Source organism: Pan troglodytes, chromosome 19 (genome assembly GCF_028858775.2).
Source record: "Pan troglodytes isolate AG18354 chromosome 19, NHGRI_mPanTro3-v2.0_pri, whole genome shotgun sequence".
In the NCBI taxonomy this organism is placed as follows: Eukaryota; Metazoa; Chordata; class Mammalia; order Primates; family Hominidae; genus Pan; species Pan troglodytes.
In genome coordinates, this window is record NC_072417.2 from 58,595,834 (window position 1) to 58,614,868 (window position 19,035).

The window sequence follows — 19,035 nt, forward strand, 5'->3', positions numbered from 1 at the left end:
CACTTCTAGTACAAAATAGAACACAGAGCAGCTGAATGGCCTACTAGTCTAACATGAAATTGATTGTGCTTTTCAAGAGATCAACACCTCCCCACATTCTCTGAACATTTTGTCTAAGTATCTGGCAGTAGGTAGAAAAGTAGCTGCTGGTATTGCATCTGAATTGTTTGGAATTGAACAAGTACAGCTAACTCTTTTTCTTTTAAGACGGAGTCTTGCTCTTTCGCCCAGGCCGGAGTGCAGTGGCGCGATCTCGGCTCACTGCAAGCTCCTCCTCCCGGGTTGATGCCATTCTTCTGCCTCAGCCTCCCAAGTAGCTGGGACTACAGGCGCCCGCCACCACTCCTGGCTAATTTTTTGTATTTTTAGTAGAGACGGGGTTTCACCGTGTTAACCAGGATAGTCTCGATCTCCTGACCTCGTGATCCGCCTGCCTCGGCCTCCCAAAGTGCTGGGATTACAGGCGTGAGCCACTGTGACCGACCTGCTAACTCTTAATTATACTAATGTTTTAGGGTTGAACTGTAACATTTATCATATGTGAGCAATTAATAAACTATTTCAAAAGGCCTAAAGGACCCCAAAAGGGGATCAACTACAAACACATGCCTATAATAGCAGTAACTTCAAATTAGTGATTTTAATAACTCAATAAATAACTCAAGTAGAATACATAATGACAATCAACAATTCAAATTAGAGAATACTTAAGAGACTAAAGCTACTACCAAGAAAGTTTTTCTAATGAACCATCAAAACAATATCTATGGGAAAGACTTCTACATTTGAATCAAGTGAGTCCAGGATCTTCTAACATTAAAGGAGCATAACTACCTAAAAATTGAACATCAATAAGAACAAACTTCTCTTCCCTTTATAAATCTGTCCTTAAGAGCACAGAAAAATGGAAGTAACAAGGTGACGCCAATTATATGACTTGAAATCCTCATAATCATAATGTTCAGAAGCAACAACCATTGATAAAAAACTTTGAATAGCAGGAAAATTTCATTTATTTATATAAATTTAAAAGTTAGATAAGGCTGTTTACTTGAGCTCAGCAAACCTTTTTTTCCCTGGCAGTAAATAGTAGAATGAAAACTACAGGAAACCATAAAATACTTAAGAAAATCAACTCAAGAACATTAAGTTTTTTATATTATTTTCAAAATCATTCTTTTTCATTATGGGGTTACTGAGCTCTTTTACTTAACACTACTTTACTAACTTAGCTTAAGTTATTACACGCTTCCAGGACAAATTAAATTGTGTTTCTTGAAAAAGAATCCACATCTCTTTCCCAATAATAAAAAGCATTTTCAGATTATTTCAAGTTTTACTTTATTTGGAATATAACATAAAGAAAACATTGAAAATCAAAACAAAAATTACTACTCTACATATATAAGTAGTTTTCTATAGTAAAGAAATTTGTAAACTTGAAGTTAATTTTTTTTAATTGGTGTCCAAATCTGTATTCAAGGTTGCGTATAAGCCCAATAAAGCAGGTAAATGCCAATAAAAACAGCAGGTAGATACAGGTCAGAAATGCCAACATCAGTCCAATTGAGAGTCACTTAGAGACACAGGAAAAAAAGACTACATTCCCAGTTCTCTGGCTTTAAGACTATTAATATTATGCATGGTTCTTGTCCAATTAAAAAAAAAATTCCAAAAAGCGTATTTTTTCTAAAACTGTCAGTCCAACTCATGCCATTGGTTGGATCAGCCACAAATTTAGTTGTTGGGAGTTCTGTATGGATTAGGCCGCGGTAATAGAAAGTTAACAAGTCCCATAGGACAAGCTAAAAATGTTCAGTTACAAATGATCCCCTTGTCCTCTACTCCATCTCGTCACAAAACACAGCAACATCCACTTGGTGAACAGTCCCAATCATATAGAAATGTCCCAAATTCCAAGTTGTTGAAAGGCTGCTTTCCTTCTTTTTGTGCAACATGGCACCTGGAAGTCATTGGTAGATTTAAATGTTGACAGCTTATAACATCTATGGACCAAAATCTTGAATAATATTTAGCCTCATGTGGAATGCCTCTATTTTTAACAACTTGAATTTAAAGTATAAATAACTCTTTTACTGATACTGAAGAACAATGTAAATGTGGTGCTGTTCTAGGTGTCCTCCAACTTTACACTGAGATCTCCAGGGGAGCTCTCTCTTCACAGTGACACAATTCTCCAGCCTCATATCCAAACCCTACCAAATCCATCTCTCACATACAATTTGTTGGTGCTCATCAGGGATGAATGACTAGCAATAAAACTAACACCGGTAAGTATGAAAAACTTTAAAGCAGACTATGACACATTGTTATCATGAAAAGGGACAAGAGGAACGAATAAAACTAAACTCGCTTAAGGACTGGAGTGGAAGAGCAAAGAAAAAGAAGCAAATAAGAGGATGGACAGAAACAGGCAGTATATACTGTCAAGGAAAACTAATTTATTCCCTTCTTACTCAGATATTATGCCTCAATCCCATCATAATGGTGACTTTTTGTTTGTTTGTTTATTTCCCTTCATTTTCTAAATTTGTTTTCATGGGTGGGAAGACAGGGAGAAGGGATAGTGGGAAAGCGCATGATGATGAAGTGATTGCTATTAAGGGGTAAGGTTAGGAAGACTCAAATGTGGCAAAGGAAGGCAGGCTGACAACGCAAAGGCTAAGGATGGAGTTGCAGACGAGGCAAAATAAAGGCTCACGTTGTAGTTCCTAAGAAGCAGGTCACCAAGTAGCATTGTGCCTAGATGCTCAATAAATACCTGGCTGATTCTGATAGTGGTCCTTGCCAGTCACCCCGATTCAGAGTTAACCCTTACATCTCCATGTTAGGGTGCTCAAAGATATCTCAGTTACTAGAGAGGTCAGCACACACCTTATCCCAAAGCACCAGGGCCTGCCTTGAAATGACCCATTCTGTGACTGCCGGTGTCCTGATGTGACAACTACTGATTCTCCCAAATAACCCAGTTTTCCTTCCTACCAAGTTAAGCTCTTGAACAATGTATGTGAAGAGGCACTCTGGGTTACCTGATCCCATTCCTGCATGGAGAAAGGGAAAATAATAGGTCATTATATACTCAAAAGACTCAAGAGTAAAAAAGGATTGGATGACAAGTCATATATGCACTTCATAAACAGAAGTTCTACAGAGGACATGACAGATGTCAGTTCCTAGGATCTGAACATTCTAGGCAAAAAGGATATGAGTCATCAGCAAACATGTAAGGAATCAAGAACTGAGGAGTCCAGAAAATGACTTTAGAAAGCAGTGGTGCCACAGACACACTTGAAAACAGCAACATAATCAAATAAACTTACAAAATGGCTATCAATTCTAACTGATGCTATTTTTGTTTTGTTTTGAAATGGAGACAATGCATGGAGGAATGAGATGTGAGGAGCATAAGAAATGGGAAAACTGACACGGAAGGACATGACCATCAGTCCTGGCAGATCTCTAAATTCTCACATGACAAATTCTTGTCAGGTGTTTGTATGGCTCAGCTGAGTGTCCGAGAGGGCAGTATAAAAAGACAGTAAGAGCAGAGTAGGAGATACATCTCCCTGCTGCACAGGTACACCTGTAGCTGCTTAGAGAAGTTAGGAATAGGTAGAGTATTCCAAAGTAAAAGACAGGTGAGTTCCTGGATCAGAAATTAGGACTCAGACACAATGAAACTCAGCAAGGTAACGAATTCAATCATTAGAGGAAATCAGTGTAGGGCTTTAGAGATTCTTCCAGGCACCAATTAAAACAAATAGACACAAGATAAAATAATGCAAGCTACTAGTAATTTGGCCATTAGCAAGGCAAAGCATCATTTCCAATTTACCACCAACCAAAATCAGAATACCAGAAGGCATTTACTCTTCAGCAATCTATGTGGAATCTGCTATAACTAGGTTAGCTAAAACCCATACTTCAGTGCAGGGGGCTTGTTCCCCTACATAAGCACCTACTATCATCTAAGGTTACCAAAAGAATCTGTATTCCGAGCCAGGCAGGGTGGCTCCCGCCTGTAATCCCAGCACTTTAGGAGGCCGAGGCAGGTGGATCAGGAGGTCAGGAGATCGAAACCATCCTGGCTAACACGGTGAAACCCCGTCTCTACTAAAAATACAAAAAAATTAGCCAGGCATGGTGGCGTGCACCTGTAGTCCCAGCTGCTGGGGAGGCTGAGGTAGGAGAATGGCATGAACCCGGGAGGCGGAGCTTGCAGTGAGCCAAGATCATGCCACTGCACTCCAGCCTGGGTGACAGAGCGAGACTCTGTCTCAAAAAAAAAAAAAAAAAAAAGAACCTGTATTCTGTATTTCAAGTAATTGCCAATTGTCCTGTCCAATTATATGATGGCTAAAACCACCACACCCAAGACAAGAAGCAAATCGAAAGCTCCCTATGATGACAGTTGTCCACCTTTTGTACCAGGTAGATATTAGTAAATATTTAATTACCCATGGAGAAATCCTAGAACTAGTACATGAGCAAACACAGCACATGGGACCTCCTCTCCACAGAAAATAAAGAATGATATAGCAAAGGTTCAGCATTAAAAATCAAAAGAAGAAAAGAACAAAGATTATCTTAATTAATCTTTTACATATTATATATAATATATTTAATATATATTATATATTATATATAATTTAATATAATATATATTATATATTATATATAATTTAATATAATATATATTATATATTATATACATATTATAGGTAATATATTTAATATTGTATAATATTTAATATTGTATATTTAATATTATATTTAATATTGTATATTTAATATTATATTTAATATTGTATAATATTTAATATATTTAATATTTAATATATATTATATGTAATATATATAATTTATATATAATATTACAACACAGTTTTAATATTTTGAAAACGCATCCAGTTTCTGTGATCTACAAACACCAATACTGCTATGCCATAAACATACCCTTCATTGTTCATTAAGTAATCCCTGCTAAAGATCCCTCTTAAGGTTACTGTCTATAAATAAAATGTGAAGGGGAATCCACTGCTAGTCAATGATTGACATCAGATCAACCAAAGTCAGTGATGTAGAGGATAGAAGAGCAAGGATCACACTCCTCCAGTGTCCCTACTATTCTGAACCCTACAAATATGCTGCTTTCCCAGCAAAAATGTCCAGAATTCAGTTGTAATACAAAGTTGGAAAATCCTAGAAACCAAAGTTGGAAAATCCTAGAAACCATAGCAGCACATCAATATCCTATCACCTTCCTCTGGGCTGCAGAAAATCTTAGGTATTCTTATTTTCCTAATTTGTGGTACGAGTTCCTCCGTATCAGCTAGAGTCTTCTAAATAGATCACACACGAAAATGGCCATGATATCTCACAAAGCCATCATTAATAAGGTCAAAGCAGATGGCAACATTAACCAAAACAAACAGCAAAAGAAGCAAGCAAATTATCTAGAATGCTGATCACAGATGTAAATCTTTCTTTCCTGTGAAAAAATAAGTGTCTGTTAAGTCAATTATTTTAAATTGTGAAAGCATATATGATTTTACTACGGGCAGAAGAAAGAATGCTAATTCTTAATTGCAAAAATCATTCAAGTCTTTTAAAATCAATTTAATAAACTCTCAGTTGTATCTTAGCCCCATTAATTAATTAATTAATAGTAATACCCCATTCTTCTCACTGGGGATACTGAGATCCACTTAATTCCTTTTACCTTACCTTCTGCTACGTATTATCAGAGCACCTGGGAGTTCAGTTCCAAAAGCATGTGTTATATTACATTATGGGAAGAGCTGCCCTGAGGACCAAGTTAATGGAACAAGTTTGACATGCCTTGGTAAGAGTGGTATCATCTTCTTCCTCTTTACTAACCACATCATCCACATTTAAAGAAACAATATCAATCTTAGCACTGAAATTTTTAAGGGTCTGAAGACCATAAATGACAGATCATCATTTCAGTACTTATGACAATAAAGTGAGGTAACAGTAGAAATCTGACATATACAACAAATTTCAGAGGCATAGCCATAAGATGACAAAGAATGATAGAAAATATGCAGGAAATATATCACATACTGGTTCAAATGACACCCACGCAGAGTGAGGTATGGTAAGACAGGTTTTTGGCTGGGCGTGGTAGCTCTCACCTGTAATCCCAGCACTTTTGGGAGGCTGAGGCGGGCAGATCACCTGAAGTCAGTAGTTCAAGACCAGCCTAGCCAACATGGTGAAACCCCGCCTCTACTAATAATACAAAAATTGGCCGGGTGTGGTGGTGCGTGCCTTTAGTCCCAGCTACTTGGGAGGCTGAGGCAGGAGAATCACTTGAACCCAGGAGGCAGAGGTTGCAGTGAGCCAAGATTGTGCCACTGCACTCCAGCCTGGGTGACGCAGTGAAACTGTCTCAAAAACAAAACAAAACAAAACAAAACAAAAAACAGGTTTTTCTCCAGATAACTATGTAAGCTGCGATTTAGTCCAATGTCAAAATTCATTCATTTTAACCAAGTGATGGTAGAAGGTTTCAGAAACCAGATCTCTAGAATGTTCAAAAACACATAATGATTGACTAAAATTCACCTAGAGCAACCATTTCCAAACTGTCTTAATTGTACCCCTATTAATTCCTCAGAGCTGGTGCCCCAAGGGCTTCCAATATGGCTGCAGGTAGAGTCTCTACTTCCCACCCTCACATAACCCCGAACAGTACTGATTTTGGCTGTTTTATTTCTTGGGTTGCACATACAATTCTGTTAATGGAACAAACTCACAGTCTGAAAAACATTAACTTGGAGTGACAGCAAAACAAGCACACATGTATACTGGGAATTCCAACCCCATCTATATAAGCAACCTGAGTTCAAAATCAAGGCTGCCTAGAGGCCAGCCCTGCCACACCCCTTGAATATGTCTCCTCCTGGAAATGCTCTACTTACACTTTTCATATGACCACCACAGCTTTTAAGCAATATTAGGAAGCATAAAAGAATACAGCTCAATCACAGATGCCTTAAGTAAGTCACATGATCTGACCGAACGACGGCCTAAGATATTAGACTACAGTCTCAATTCTAAACAAAAGAGCCATGACATCTGCATCCCATAGGTGATTTGGATAATCAAATATGATCACTGCGGCCCTTTGGAAGTGAATAAAATGGCCTAACAAAGCACTCTATGCCATCAAAAAGGAACTTTTCCAATTGAAGTCCATCCCAGTATCATTCTAGTGCTTTCAGAACATGCAAGACCAATGTTTAAACACTAAAATGAACCTCATCAAATCATTATTCATCATCATAATCCCCACTGAAATAATTTGGTAATGGAACTTTTGACAGAAGTGGCATGGTCTCTCCAGTGGCAGGAAAACAAGCCAAGCCATACTTTTCTGACACCTGACTTCCCATACTCGCCATACTATCTACAACAGGGAGGCCTACCCAACCAGCAGATTAAAGTTCCGTTCTACTCAGGGAACAGCTGAGCTGTGGGCTGCTGATACTGTCAGCAGAGGGCTCTAGTCCTTACTATCAAGCATCAGGATTAGGCTGGGTCTCAACTCCAGGTCAAGGACACTAAAGTCAAAATCCAAATAATCAAGGAGAGGCAGGATTGCAGGAATCAAAATCAGGTTAACAAGCCAGAATCAGCAAGACTCACATCAATGAAACAGTAGAGGTGAAAGGGTAGAGCTGAGGTTCAAAAGAACAAGACAAGTAAGGCAGATCTCCAACAGAAAGAAAATACTTGAAACTCTTGCATACCAGGTCACATTGCTAACTCAGTCCGGCCTATGCACCTACCCTCAAACAACAGATCTGTTTTTCCTGATTAACCCAGATAATTTCTCAAGCAGAAGACTGAAAAGTCATCATAATGATCCACAATGACAAATTTAACATGACACATTCTTATTCCCACCTACCTGCTCAATATTATTCAGTTCTTCAATGAGATGACAGCTTTATTACAGTATTAACCCTTCACACAACAATTCAGATTCCACTGCCTGCCATCATCTTTAGTGACAGGTACTTCAGTCCTTATATTCCCTCTCATTTTCATTCTTACTTTTTCACGTTTCTTTGGTTTTTCGCACATATTCTACAAACATGAAAAGGGCATGCATACCTTCAAGAAGTCAATCTGGACATGAGTCTGCTAGAAAACAACAGGGAAGCTGGTACTCTAGGCATGCAGGATTTTTTACACTGCAGGCAGAGTCAGGTGGAGAATATACTGTCAGGCATCAGAGGCTTACAGTCATTCTTCCCTCTGTCAGCCATCTGAGCTTGTAAGCCCATGGTCTAAGCTGTGACATTTCATTTACTCTTTCTCTTTTCTCCTGTGTCCCTAGATTTTCTGTGGCATCCTGATTCTGACTGATAATGCTAGGTGTTTCTCCCAGATCTGAATTACCCTAGCTCAGAAACCTAATCCTAACTGCCTCTTCAAACATTTGATCTGAACTCTGGGCTTTACCCCACTACATTTAACCAGAGAGCTGGTTAACATATAGATGAGGCTCCTCATCTATATGTTAATTGATGTGTTGTATTGCCATCCTCTCCCATTCCCACCTGCCAGAGAGCTGAGCAGGCACCTACTTTATGTAGAGGACAGTGACTGTTCATGTCTAATGTTTTCATTCAGTGGTTACCCCACCACCGTGCAAAACAGGACACTAAATAAATGTTATTTGTAAAGGATACTGATCACAGTTAGAAGTAAATCCCTGGTAAGAGTTGAAGGTTGTTCTCCCTGAGCTTTAAGAAACCCCAGAGGCAACACTGGCTTTGCCCTAGGCAGCCCTAAGACTAGTCATTCAGGCCCAAGTATACAAATTACTCCCACTCACAGGAGAGCAAGACCCTTTTCCCAAGCACGTGCAATTAAAACTAAAGGGTAAACCATGTTCACATCTTAGGTCCTAATGCAGAAACTCACCGATAGCTTGGGAGACTGTCCTCAAACCAAACATCAAAAAATTGTTTTAAGTATAACTCTTACAATGTTACCTCACTAAATCTGATTATATCAAAACTGATTTTTAGATTAAGTCTTTGGGGTAATTATCTCGTTACTAAGAAGTCACCTTTTTCAAATATTTCTTATATATGGCAAAATAAATTTGGGGAAGGAATTCCTCAGAACTAAAAATGAGGAATAATACAAAGAAAAAAATCAAGCTAATATCACAGTTCACTTTTCTACAGATATTGCAAGTAAATCTTAAGGATCATTTCCAGCTTAACATCTAATAATGCAATCCTTCTTTATTCTCAAAGTGTGTATTAAGATGTTAGCACAGAGTTACTTCAAGCGTGTTTCTCATTTCACCAACAGCAATGGAAAGCTCTCAGCTGTGTGAACCACCGTCTCATGGTTCCTTTAAAACTGTAAAGTCTCAAATCAAACTCCTCCTTAATCATACATTGATTCTGTATATTTGTGCCTGTCAATCCAGTCAATGTACCTAAATGAGGAATGAATGAACTCTCTCAAGTGTGATGAAAGACTATTCTTCTTTGAAGAAACCAATAATAAATGCATTCTTTAATTCAGAGATGGCATACATCAGTCATCAATTGGTATCAAATTTTAATGCATATTAATGCAAAAACACTTATTCTTCCAGTATTAATGAAGTCATGGAATCCAAAGGTACTCCTCAACTATATGTTAATTGATGTGTTGTACTGCCATCCTCTCCCATCCCCAACTGCTATGCTTGTTCAAGAATTCGAGATGGTAAACGAAGCTAGGTAGTACCATGTGGTGGGTATACATGTGACAGCAACCAGTTTGTAGGTCTCATGACTGCCTTGAAAGTTCTTCAGGTACAGCTGGGATTTTTAATAGCATCCCAACTGGAACTGTCACAGTAGCCAGTAGCCACTGATAATGTAACATTACAAATGATGGACAACAATTTCCTATTTTCATTCTTGAATTCCTACAAAACTTGAGTAAGCATTATACAACCCAAAATATTATCAAATTAATCAGTGAGAAAAACTTTTAAGTGTCAAAAGGAAGTACCCTCTTTACCTTTATGACCTTTTTAACAATGGCTAAAATCAATCCATATTACTAAAATGGTTAATAATGTTCATCAACAAAGTTGAAGCACACATAACACAAACTGTAAAAAGCAGGAAATAATTTTTTAAAATTACTTTCCCTAGTACCTGAAAGAAAAGTTTACAACTTTAACTATATAGGAAACCTTTCCCTTAAGATCCAGCCAACTAAAACTGGATGCCACACACACGTAGCACAAAAGGACAACACAACATTCATCCAGGAGTCTAAATAAAATGACTCTTTCCACTTACACTGCAGTGGCACAAAATAGGAATACAGAAATCATTTCACATTCCAATAAAACATTTTATTTTAACACATAATGCAGAGTTCTTCACCTGTGCATCTTTAGAGGTCTACGGTTTGTATACAAAATGTTGTGTATATACATCTGCCTATGAAAAGTCTATAGTTCTCACCACATTTTAAAAATACAGCCAAAAACAATGTTAGGAACCCATAGAGAGAATCATAAAAATTTTCCCTACCACTAATTTAACATTACTTTCATATGACCCAGCAAAAAGAAATGCTCAACAGTGAAGGATACTAAAATAGTTACAGTAAGGTTTGGCTCACAACAGACTTCTACACAGAAAGCATTTTATTTTAATTTAAATTCATTCTCAAATGTCAAGAAAAAACTAAGGACTCTTATCAACCACTCTGACAAACTCTCAAAATAGGACACTAATAGGAAGATGATTAGCTTGGACTATATGCAAATCCATTCTGAATTCTTGTAAACTGAAACATGTTTGTTCCCACAGGAATTTTAAGCTCAGAGAGGGTATGGCCACAGCTAGCTTTTTTTCCTTTGTTTTTGCAAGTTGTTCCCCCTGTTGCTGATTTTCCTGAAATATCTTACATACAGCAAAGATTTGTTAAACATCTAAACAAACAAATGAATAAATTACAATTACATGAAACTAGGAGTCAGATGGAAACCACCAGTTCTTTACAGGTACCAGCATAAGCTTGCCAGGTATTGTCTATGGATCAAATCTCTGTTTCTGGCCATTTTTTTTTTTTAATGAACATATTAAGTGGCATGACACAATAAGGACAAAATGTGACAACATTATCACAAGGTATGCATTTCAGTACAACTTTAAAACCAGGGAACAGGGCAGTACTGAGTAGAGATGAAATAAACAAACAGAAGCCGAGCCGGTCAGGACCGAGTAAGGTTGAGGTTAGTGGCAACAGCATGTGCGTGGTTTCCAGGAAACCTTCAGTAAGACTGCTGTTAGCCCTAGCCCCGCACCTTGCCCAACCCAGTGTGCTGCGTCTTCTTCCAGCTCCCGCCTGGCTCAGTGCAGCACTGCCCTGCTCCCAGGGGTGCAGCCGCCCAGCCTGAACTCACCTTGGCAGTAGAAGGGCCTGAAGTTTAAAACATGTTAATGCATCATGCCAAAAATGCAATCAACATGCACACTTCATACACTCATGTTTCCAAAGAGATAGAAAATGTGCCACCAATAAGAAACCTCTACACAGAACACCCTCAAAGGAGTTGGAGAAACAATTTTTCAAACACCCACATTTACCACAAAGGTAGGAACACAACAACAGTGGTATTACTGCACCATGAAATTTCACCTAATGGATTAAAGTACCAAAAATAATCATGGCATCACCTACTTTAACTGCCATTATTTGCCCACTTGGTTTGTGGACCATTTTGTTGACAGAACCATAAGCTCCTCGTCCAATTTCTCCAAGGTCTTTCAAGTCCTCTGCAGTGAAATCCCAGTGTTGTTCAGGGGAGATCTTCAGTTTTCCTGATGACTCAATGCTGTGTGTTCTCAGTCTCTCTCTGTTAAAATATTGGGAAGCAATTTTTCCACATTTTAAATAGGTTTTAACTTTTTTCTTTTAGTACTGATTAACGTGTGGGAAAAATGTTTTCTAAATTACTAAAATAGTCTGACCTCCAGGTTTTTGAAGTTTTTCATTTGTGTCATCCTGGTTTTTTACACACTGGATTAAGAATGATCTAGATTTAGGTAGTCAATAGACACAGCTTCAACGGGATTCATAAAAACAAATTGCCAAGAAGATTTTTAAAAATTCCCATTTATTGATTAAACTAATTCTGCAGATCAGTTTTCATTTCTAAATATAAGATCTTATTCAAACTTGGATGATGATTTATCCAAACAGCATTATCAAGTGAGAATCCCAAGAGCTGCAAACCTTATTGCGAAAAAGTTCTTACCCTATCTTACCCAACATTAGTTATTCCAGTGCCTCAATCTTCAGTTAGTACAACTATTCCCAAGGTTTGCTGTACCTTACAATCACCTGGGGGAGATTTTAAAAATCTCAATGCCCAGGTATCATCCCATAGCAATTACATCTGAATTATCCAGGGACAGGAGTCAGAAAACAGTATTTTTAAAGACCCCCAGATGATTCCAGTAATGTTTGGGAACTAGTGCCTTAGTATACTGTCCTGTTGTTGTTAATACCATCCTGAGGTGGGAGAACAGTTAACTGAATAGCTAGCTGGCTCTAAGAGGAAAATTGCCATGTGCTATTCAAAATTGAAATTTTCAGCCCTCGTTCGATAAAGCAATGGGATAAAAAATGAGTGGCTCGTAGACAAAAGAGCTCACTCATTACATATTTCCATTAAATAAAAAATCATCTCCAAAATCTCAACCTGGAGATCAAAGTATTAACAACTTCTAACCATGCTTTGTAAAAAAGTAAATCCAATGAAAAATGTAAAATCAATCTGTTTCTCTCTCTTGCTCTCTCTCACACACACACCAAACCCCAATGTGTAGGAACAAACTATCAACCATACACACAACGAAAGAATTCATTAAATATCAACTACATTTTTCAGTTTCATACTAAATGATCAGGATCTCTTTTAAACTCTGATCCTATGATGCAAACAAGCAAAGTTTATGTGCTTGGTCATTATTTTTCTTCTTCCAAAATTTAGGAACGTTTTCTCCAATTAGTAGAATGGTTTTCTGTAGCAACTTTTAAAGTTCCCAAAAAACTTAGAACTTTAAAATCTACCCCCACTCTGAGAACAATCGTATGTACTAATATTAAGGTTCAAAGTTACACTTCAAAGATTCATACACTTGGTCTAAATAACAATTTACTAAATCAGTGTTCCAAATAACAGACTTTCAAATCATACTAAGTGATAAGCTTTCATTCATACAAGTGCTTTTCAGTTCAAAGTCCTTTCACCCATATTATTTGATACTCTAGCATCCAGAATCACAAGAAGCCCGGAAATCAGTGGCATAAGTGACCATTTAGGTGAAGATGAAGCTGGAACTGATCTTTTAAGATGGAAATCAGGTCTAGGCAAAAATAGGAAACTCTTCTTGGTAATCTTTTTCATGAAGTAGACAGATTAAGCCTGAAAAAAGTTCTAACATGAAGAAGTTCCATGTATAATGATTATTGTTCTATAATCTTTGGCAAGTAAATACTATCTCAATGGCAAAATCACTGGTGAAATATACAGCACCAATCTACCACTGAGGGAAGCTGAAAAAAAGTTAATTAAAATTACTTGTAAATCGGAAGCAAAATTTTTTACAGTGTTCGCTAATTGAAGGGCTGTGGCAGACAGGCTCCAGGAAGTCCTCATGATCCCCACCTTCTTAGTGTTCGTATTTTTGTGTAGGCATATTTCTTTGGGTGTGAGTGGGACCTGTGACTTACCTCTAACCAAGAGAATATGGTAAAGATGATATAATATGACTCTCATGACTATATTGCTATATAATACTTATGCTAGCATTCTTGAGAACTGAAATGAAAGATATTTCATTACTATATAGAAATTACAGAATGAAAACAGTTACAATATTATCTCTTGTTTTAAAGATCAAGTTTTAGTATTATGGAATATCTCTACTAATAGTTTAGCTCACTGTAGTTTCTTTTTAAAACTGAATAAGTTGAAAGCGAAGTGATACAGGGTACCTACTTGGGCTAATATCCAAAAACTGAATAAGGTGTCAGATGCACAATTCTGTAAATATACTAAATATACTAAAAGCAAATGAACTATACACTTTAAATGTGTGAACTGCAGAATATGTGAATTACATCTCAGCAAAGCTGCTAAAAGAGGAGAATGTGATTCCTACCCAGAGTTCCAAGTTTCTCATTTAGAAAGAAAAAGTGCTGTAAAAACCACAGAAAAACATGCCACAGTTATGACATCACCAAGGCATGTTCATACATTCGTCTTTATACTGGGCTAGCGATCTTTCCAGCAAAACTGAGTCCATTTCACAGCAATTGCTTTAACGGTAGGTACAACCACAATGGCTTCCACAGAAGGACTATACACAGATACAGCACTGGACTGACTAGACACAGGAACTGGACCAGAACCTTTCCATTAAACTCTGGAGTCAATCAATTTCTGTCCTAAACTACGTAAGAGGCCTAGGAAAGAAAGAACATAAACAGTAGAAAACACACCCAATGAGAAGATTGGTGAAAAATACAAACCAATAAAGATGTAAAGTTGCCCTTACTTGTTGATAAATATTTGCCTACAATTATACTCTTACAGAAAAAAAAAGTTCCCTGACTTTTCCTTGGGATATCACTTTCTTCAGAATGGGGATTATATTTTATCAAAAATAATTCCTAGTACAATTGGATTGTTTGTAACACAAAGGAAAAGTGCTTGAGAAGATGGATACCCAATTTCCCACGATGTGATTATTACACATTGCATGCCCATATCAAAACATCTCACATACTCCATAAATATATACACCATGTACCCCCCCCAAAAAAATAATTCCTAAATATCCCTCATCTTTCCCTTCATAATTTTCTGTGCATTATTTTATACAGATCACCCTTACCTGCCTCCAATGAACACTACATAAGGTTCCAACCCCAAGGTTCTCATTACCAATCTGGGAAACTCAGACAACAGCCGCTGTGGCAGTAACTATCAGCTGTCACCCAACATCCATTCTCCTCTTCATCCTCCCTAACAGGATCCTCATTTATGTGGGGCAGCAATGCACCCAGCTAAAAGGCTACATTTCCCAACTACTATGAACTGAACTGTGTTTCCTCTCAAAATCCACATGTTAAGGCCCTAACCCCAAATGTGACTGTACTGAAGACAGGGCCTATAAGAAGATAATGAAGGTTCAATGAAGGTTAATGAAGGGTGGGGCCCTAATCCACTGGGATTAGTGTCCTTACAAGAAGAGAGACCACAGAGTTCACTCTCTTCTCATATGCACAAGAGGTCACTTGAGCTCAGAGTGAGAGGTGGCCACCTATAAACCAAGGGAGGACGCCTCAGGTTAAAACCTACCTTGCCAGCACCTTAATCTTGGACTCTCTAGTCTCTAGAATTGTGAGAAATAAATTATGTTGTTTAAGCCACCTAGTATGTGGTATTTTGCAGGCCGAGCTAAGTCACCAACATTCCTTGCAGTTAGAGGTGGAAAATAGGAACACAGTACTTAAAAGGAGCTAACTCAGTTGGAAAAAAGACTCTTTTTCTTTTCCTCCAACCTCCTTCTTGTTGCCTGGAATGTAGGTAATGACTAGAGCTCCAGCCACACTCAATGCCCTGCAGAACTGAAATAATGTCCTGAGAATGATGGAGCAGAAAACAGCATTGACTCCAATAACAGTGAATCTACTACACCAACCCTAGCCTGCTTATCTCCGGACTTTTCTATGGAAAAGCGAAATAAACTATCTGGTTTAAGCCACTATTTGTTCCTATCCTTGTTGTTGTTTAGATGCAAACAAACTTAATTTTAATTAATACAGCCCCTAGCATTATTTTATTTCCCAGGGATTCTCAAAGGAGGTAGTGCCCGGACACCTCCAGCATCAGCAGCAGTTTGGTCATCCCAATCACTGGGAAGTGCAAGTAGCATTTAGTGGCTGGAGGCCAATGATGCTAACTGTCTCCAAATCCACAGAGCAGTTCCAGCAACAGGCCAAAAGTATTTCCTTGAATAGAATCTTAACTCTAAGACTATACTTTCAGGGGTTATTTCTATAGTTCATTACTAGAGAAGTTTCTCTGAACATGCAGAGCACCTAAGATGTTTCCGTTCTCCTGAACTCATTCCTGATGTTTGATACCCTGGTTAAAAACAATTCAGTAAAGCATCCTGCCTCAGAATGACTTTCCTATCATCCTTCATGTGTCATTCCAAGGTTTCTTCGTAAGTCATTCCAAGTTCTCTAGTCCATACCACAGTACCTTGCAAAAAACACATGAATAAAGCAATACAATTTGATTAAGATACACACACAAAAAATACACACACACACAAAATATAAACACACAAAAAATCCGTAACTCTGGTGTCCCTGATTTCAGTGCCTTACTATTCCACATCTAATAATTCTTGGTTCCCAGAGACTTAACAGTTCCACATTCTAGAGAAAACACATGCACATACACCCAGAAAAACTGCCACAGGTGTTACAGACATTCAAAAGAAGTGAAATATGAATGGTCCTAACTTTTGCGAAACATGCAAGATTATAGATAGAATACTTAATATAGGGCATGAATTCATATAATACAGGCCTTATTAAAAGTACAACTCAATGTACAGAAATTATATTTTGATATCAGAGATTTATCTTGTTAGATTAAAATCTGAAAACTAATTTTTTGAGGCTACATGTTTGCAGTGAAGTCCTTCCCGATTATTAATTTATCTTCTGGATAGAAATGACAAATATATCTGTTAACTTAAATTTAATACTGAATTAACACTACTGTATTTTAGTTGTTGTCCCTTCATTGACCCAGACTAATCTACTAGTCTGAAATTTCTGAAATCCTACAGACTAAACACACACACACACACACACACACACACACACACACACACAGAGAACTGTGACATAATGTCCCAGAACATTAATCAGACTGGACACTGAGAAAAGCTGTATTTCTATACAATGTCTAATAAAGCTGCCTGGAACTTCATATATAGGCAGGTGGCCTTCTTTTGTAAAGAAACACAGTGGCCAGTCAAGTAGGGTTATTAGGACAGCTCTAGCCACATCCTCCACCTTCACTCCCACCCTCTATAAGATGCAGTGTGTTTGCTGTGCAAATTCAGCAGCAGTACCAGTACTTGAACCTCTTTTTCCAACCAGACACCGAATCTAAAATCCCTCCTAAAGCTACAAAGGTAGAAGATAAAAAGGAAAATGGAAAAATCAATCATAATCCAGAAAAAAACCACTATTAACAATTTAGTACATATTATTTTGTATCTTTCTATACTATGGGAATAGGTTGCAAAAACAGCATATTATAACTACTGCTTATAGATTTCACTTAATATATTTTAACACAGTCATTAAATAATTGGTTATCACTACTGGAATGGCTGTGTACCAAGTCTGCACTGATTTAGGAGTACCATCAGCCAAAAGGTGCCCACTGTACCTAGTCAACAGCACCTTTTTCCTCATGCCAATTTGAAAGGTGTTAGGGTTAGATCATTCTTTTCAACTGCTAGAGTTGAACATTCTTAAGCTATCTGGTGAACAAATATGTCTTTTTTGTATTATTATTAACTGCCTGAGATAGCGCCCCTGAGCCTTCCTGGTCCAGGTGTTTGTTTTGTTATCGCTGCTTCTACTAACAAGTTCCTTACCTATTAACACCATCAACCCTTGTCCTGCATTGCTAATATTTTCCCAGTTTGTTGTTTACCTTCCCTTGTGTTTATGAATTTACATTTTTAAAAAATTCAGTAATTTGTATGCTTTCAAATCAATGACTGCCCTCAAATTCTTTTCTTTTGCTGTCATGCAGTATCATTTATATTCACAATTGCATCAAAAGGGATTTCACTCTACCACTGCTTTTCAGGTCCCTAGTTATGTCTTTTCCTCATCTGCCCCTTTTCTATAATCTTGTTGCGTATCCATCCAGTCTGTTCTCTCCTCGAGATTTTTCCAATCCATTTTTATAAACGCCATGACTTCTTTCACTGTATTAACAATGTCAGTCACTATTGTAAGAAACTATTTTGAATCCTGCAAGATATCTTGTTTGGAGATGCTCTTTCTCAAAGTCTTCAAGATATTATTCCCTAGTTCCACAATTCCTGTTTCCATCTCACAGTGAGTATCAATGTGGCACCTCCACTTGTCCTACTATGAAGTATCAGGAGACAGACTTACCCTCATACCTAAAACAACTGAAAAAAACAGATAGAATATACAGGCAATCTGGAAGACACTGGAAATCATCAGGAAACAAAGGGCAGCAGACACTGAAAGACCGGAAATATGTAAGGTGAGCCCTACAACTGTCCCCAGCTTACTGCTGAAGAGTTCACCAACTGTGATACAGGGAGGGGGGATCCAGGAAGATCCTGGCAGTACCCTTGAGTTGAGGACAAGGATCTGGGAATCTAGGGAGACCAAGGTAGCCAGAGTTCACATGGCAGAGTACAGGATAAGAGACAACTACACAGAAAGAGAACCCCACCGATATGCAGAGGGCCCTCCTTGATCAGTGGATGATTGTGAGGAACCTATACAAGCCTGAAGAATAAGCCACCTAAAAGGATTAAGAAGGAATGATACCCAGGCTCATACAAGGCAGCTCCTATTCTTAGCCACTGGAGTGGAAAACTTCCTGATTGGAAACCAATAAAGTACTTAGAAGGATTTTACCTTACTAGTAAGGCAAAATTAGCTCTAGAGTAGTCTCATCTGCGAAAGCTAAAAAGCAAGACCTGAAAGGATCAAACTATCTCCAAGTAACTTAACCAAAGAACAAAACTCAAAAACATTCATGAAAATACAAAAACAGCCATCACACAATAATCTCTGGGATGCAATCTAAAATTACCACAGTATACAAAAAAGCAGAAAAACATGACCCATAGTGCA

General features: G+C 37.8%; 1 protein-coding gene, 1 non-coding gene and 1 pseudogene across 7 annotated transcripts in view; 1 reads left to right on the top strand and 2 right to left on the bottom strand.

The window, feature by feature from the left end:
• MAP2K4 (mitogen-activated protein kinase kinase 4) overlaps positions 1–19,035 on the bottom strand; it is a 122,768-nt gene that overhangs the window by 50,397 nt on the left and 53,336 nt on the right. For all 6 annotated transcript variants that reach the window (XR_675352.5, XM_009432733.4, XM_511831.8 and 3 more), the window contains one exon: positions 11,767–11,941. Coding sequence is in view for 5 of the 6 variants with exons in the window: in XM_511831.8 (XP_511831.3) it covers positions 11,767–11,941 (175 nt within the window). In the remaining variant the exon portion in view is untranslated. The remainder of the gene's footprint in view (positions 1–11,766; positions 11,942–19,035) is intronic.
• On the bottom strand, positions 11,302–11,398 carry MIR744 (microRNA mir-744). Its single transcript, NR_035986.1, has one exon. It is a non-coding gene; the product is annotated as a microRNA mir-744 (primary transcript).
• Positions 16,132–16,223, top strand: LOC112206215 (small nucleolar RNA U3; annotated as a pseudogene).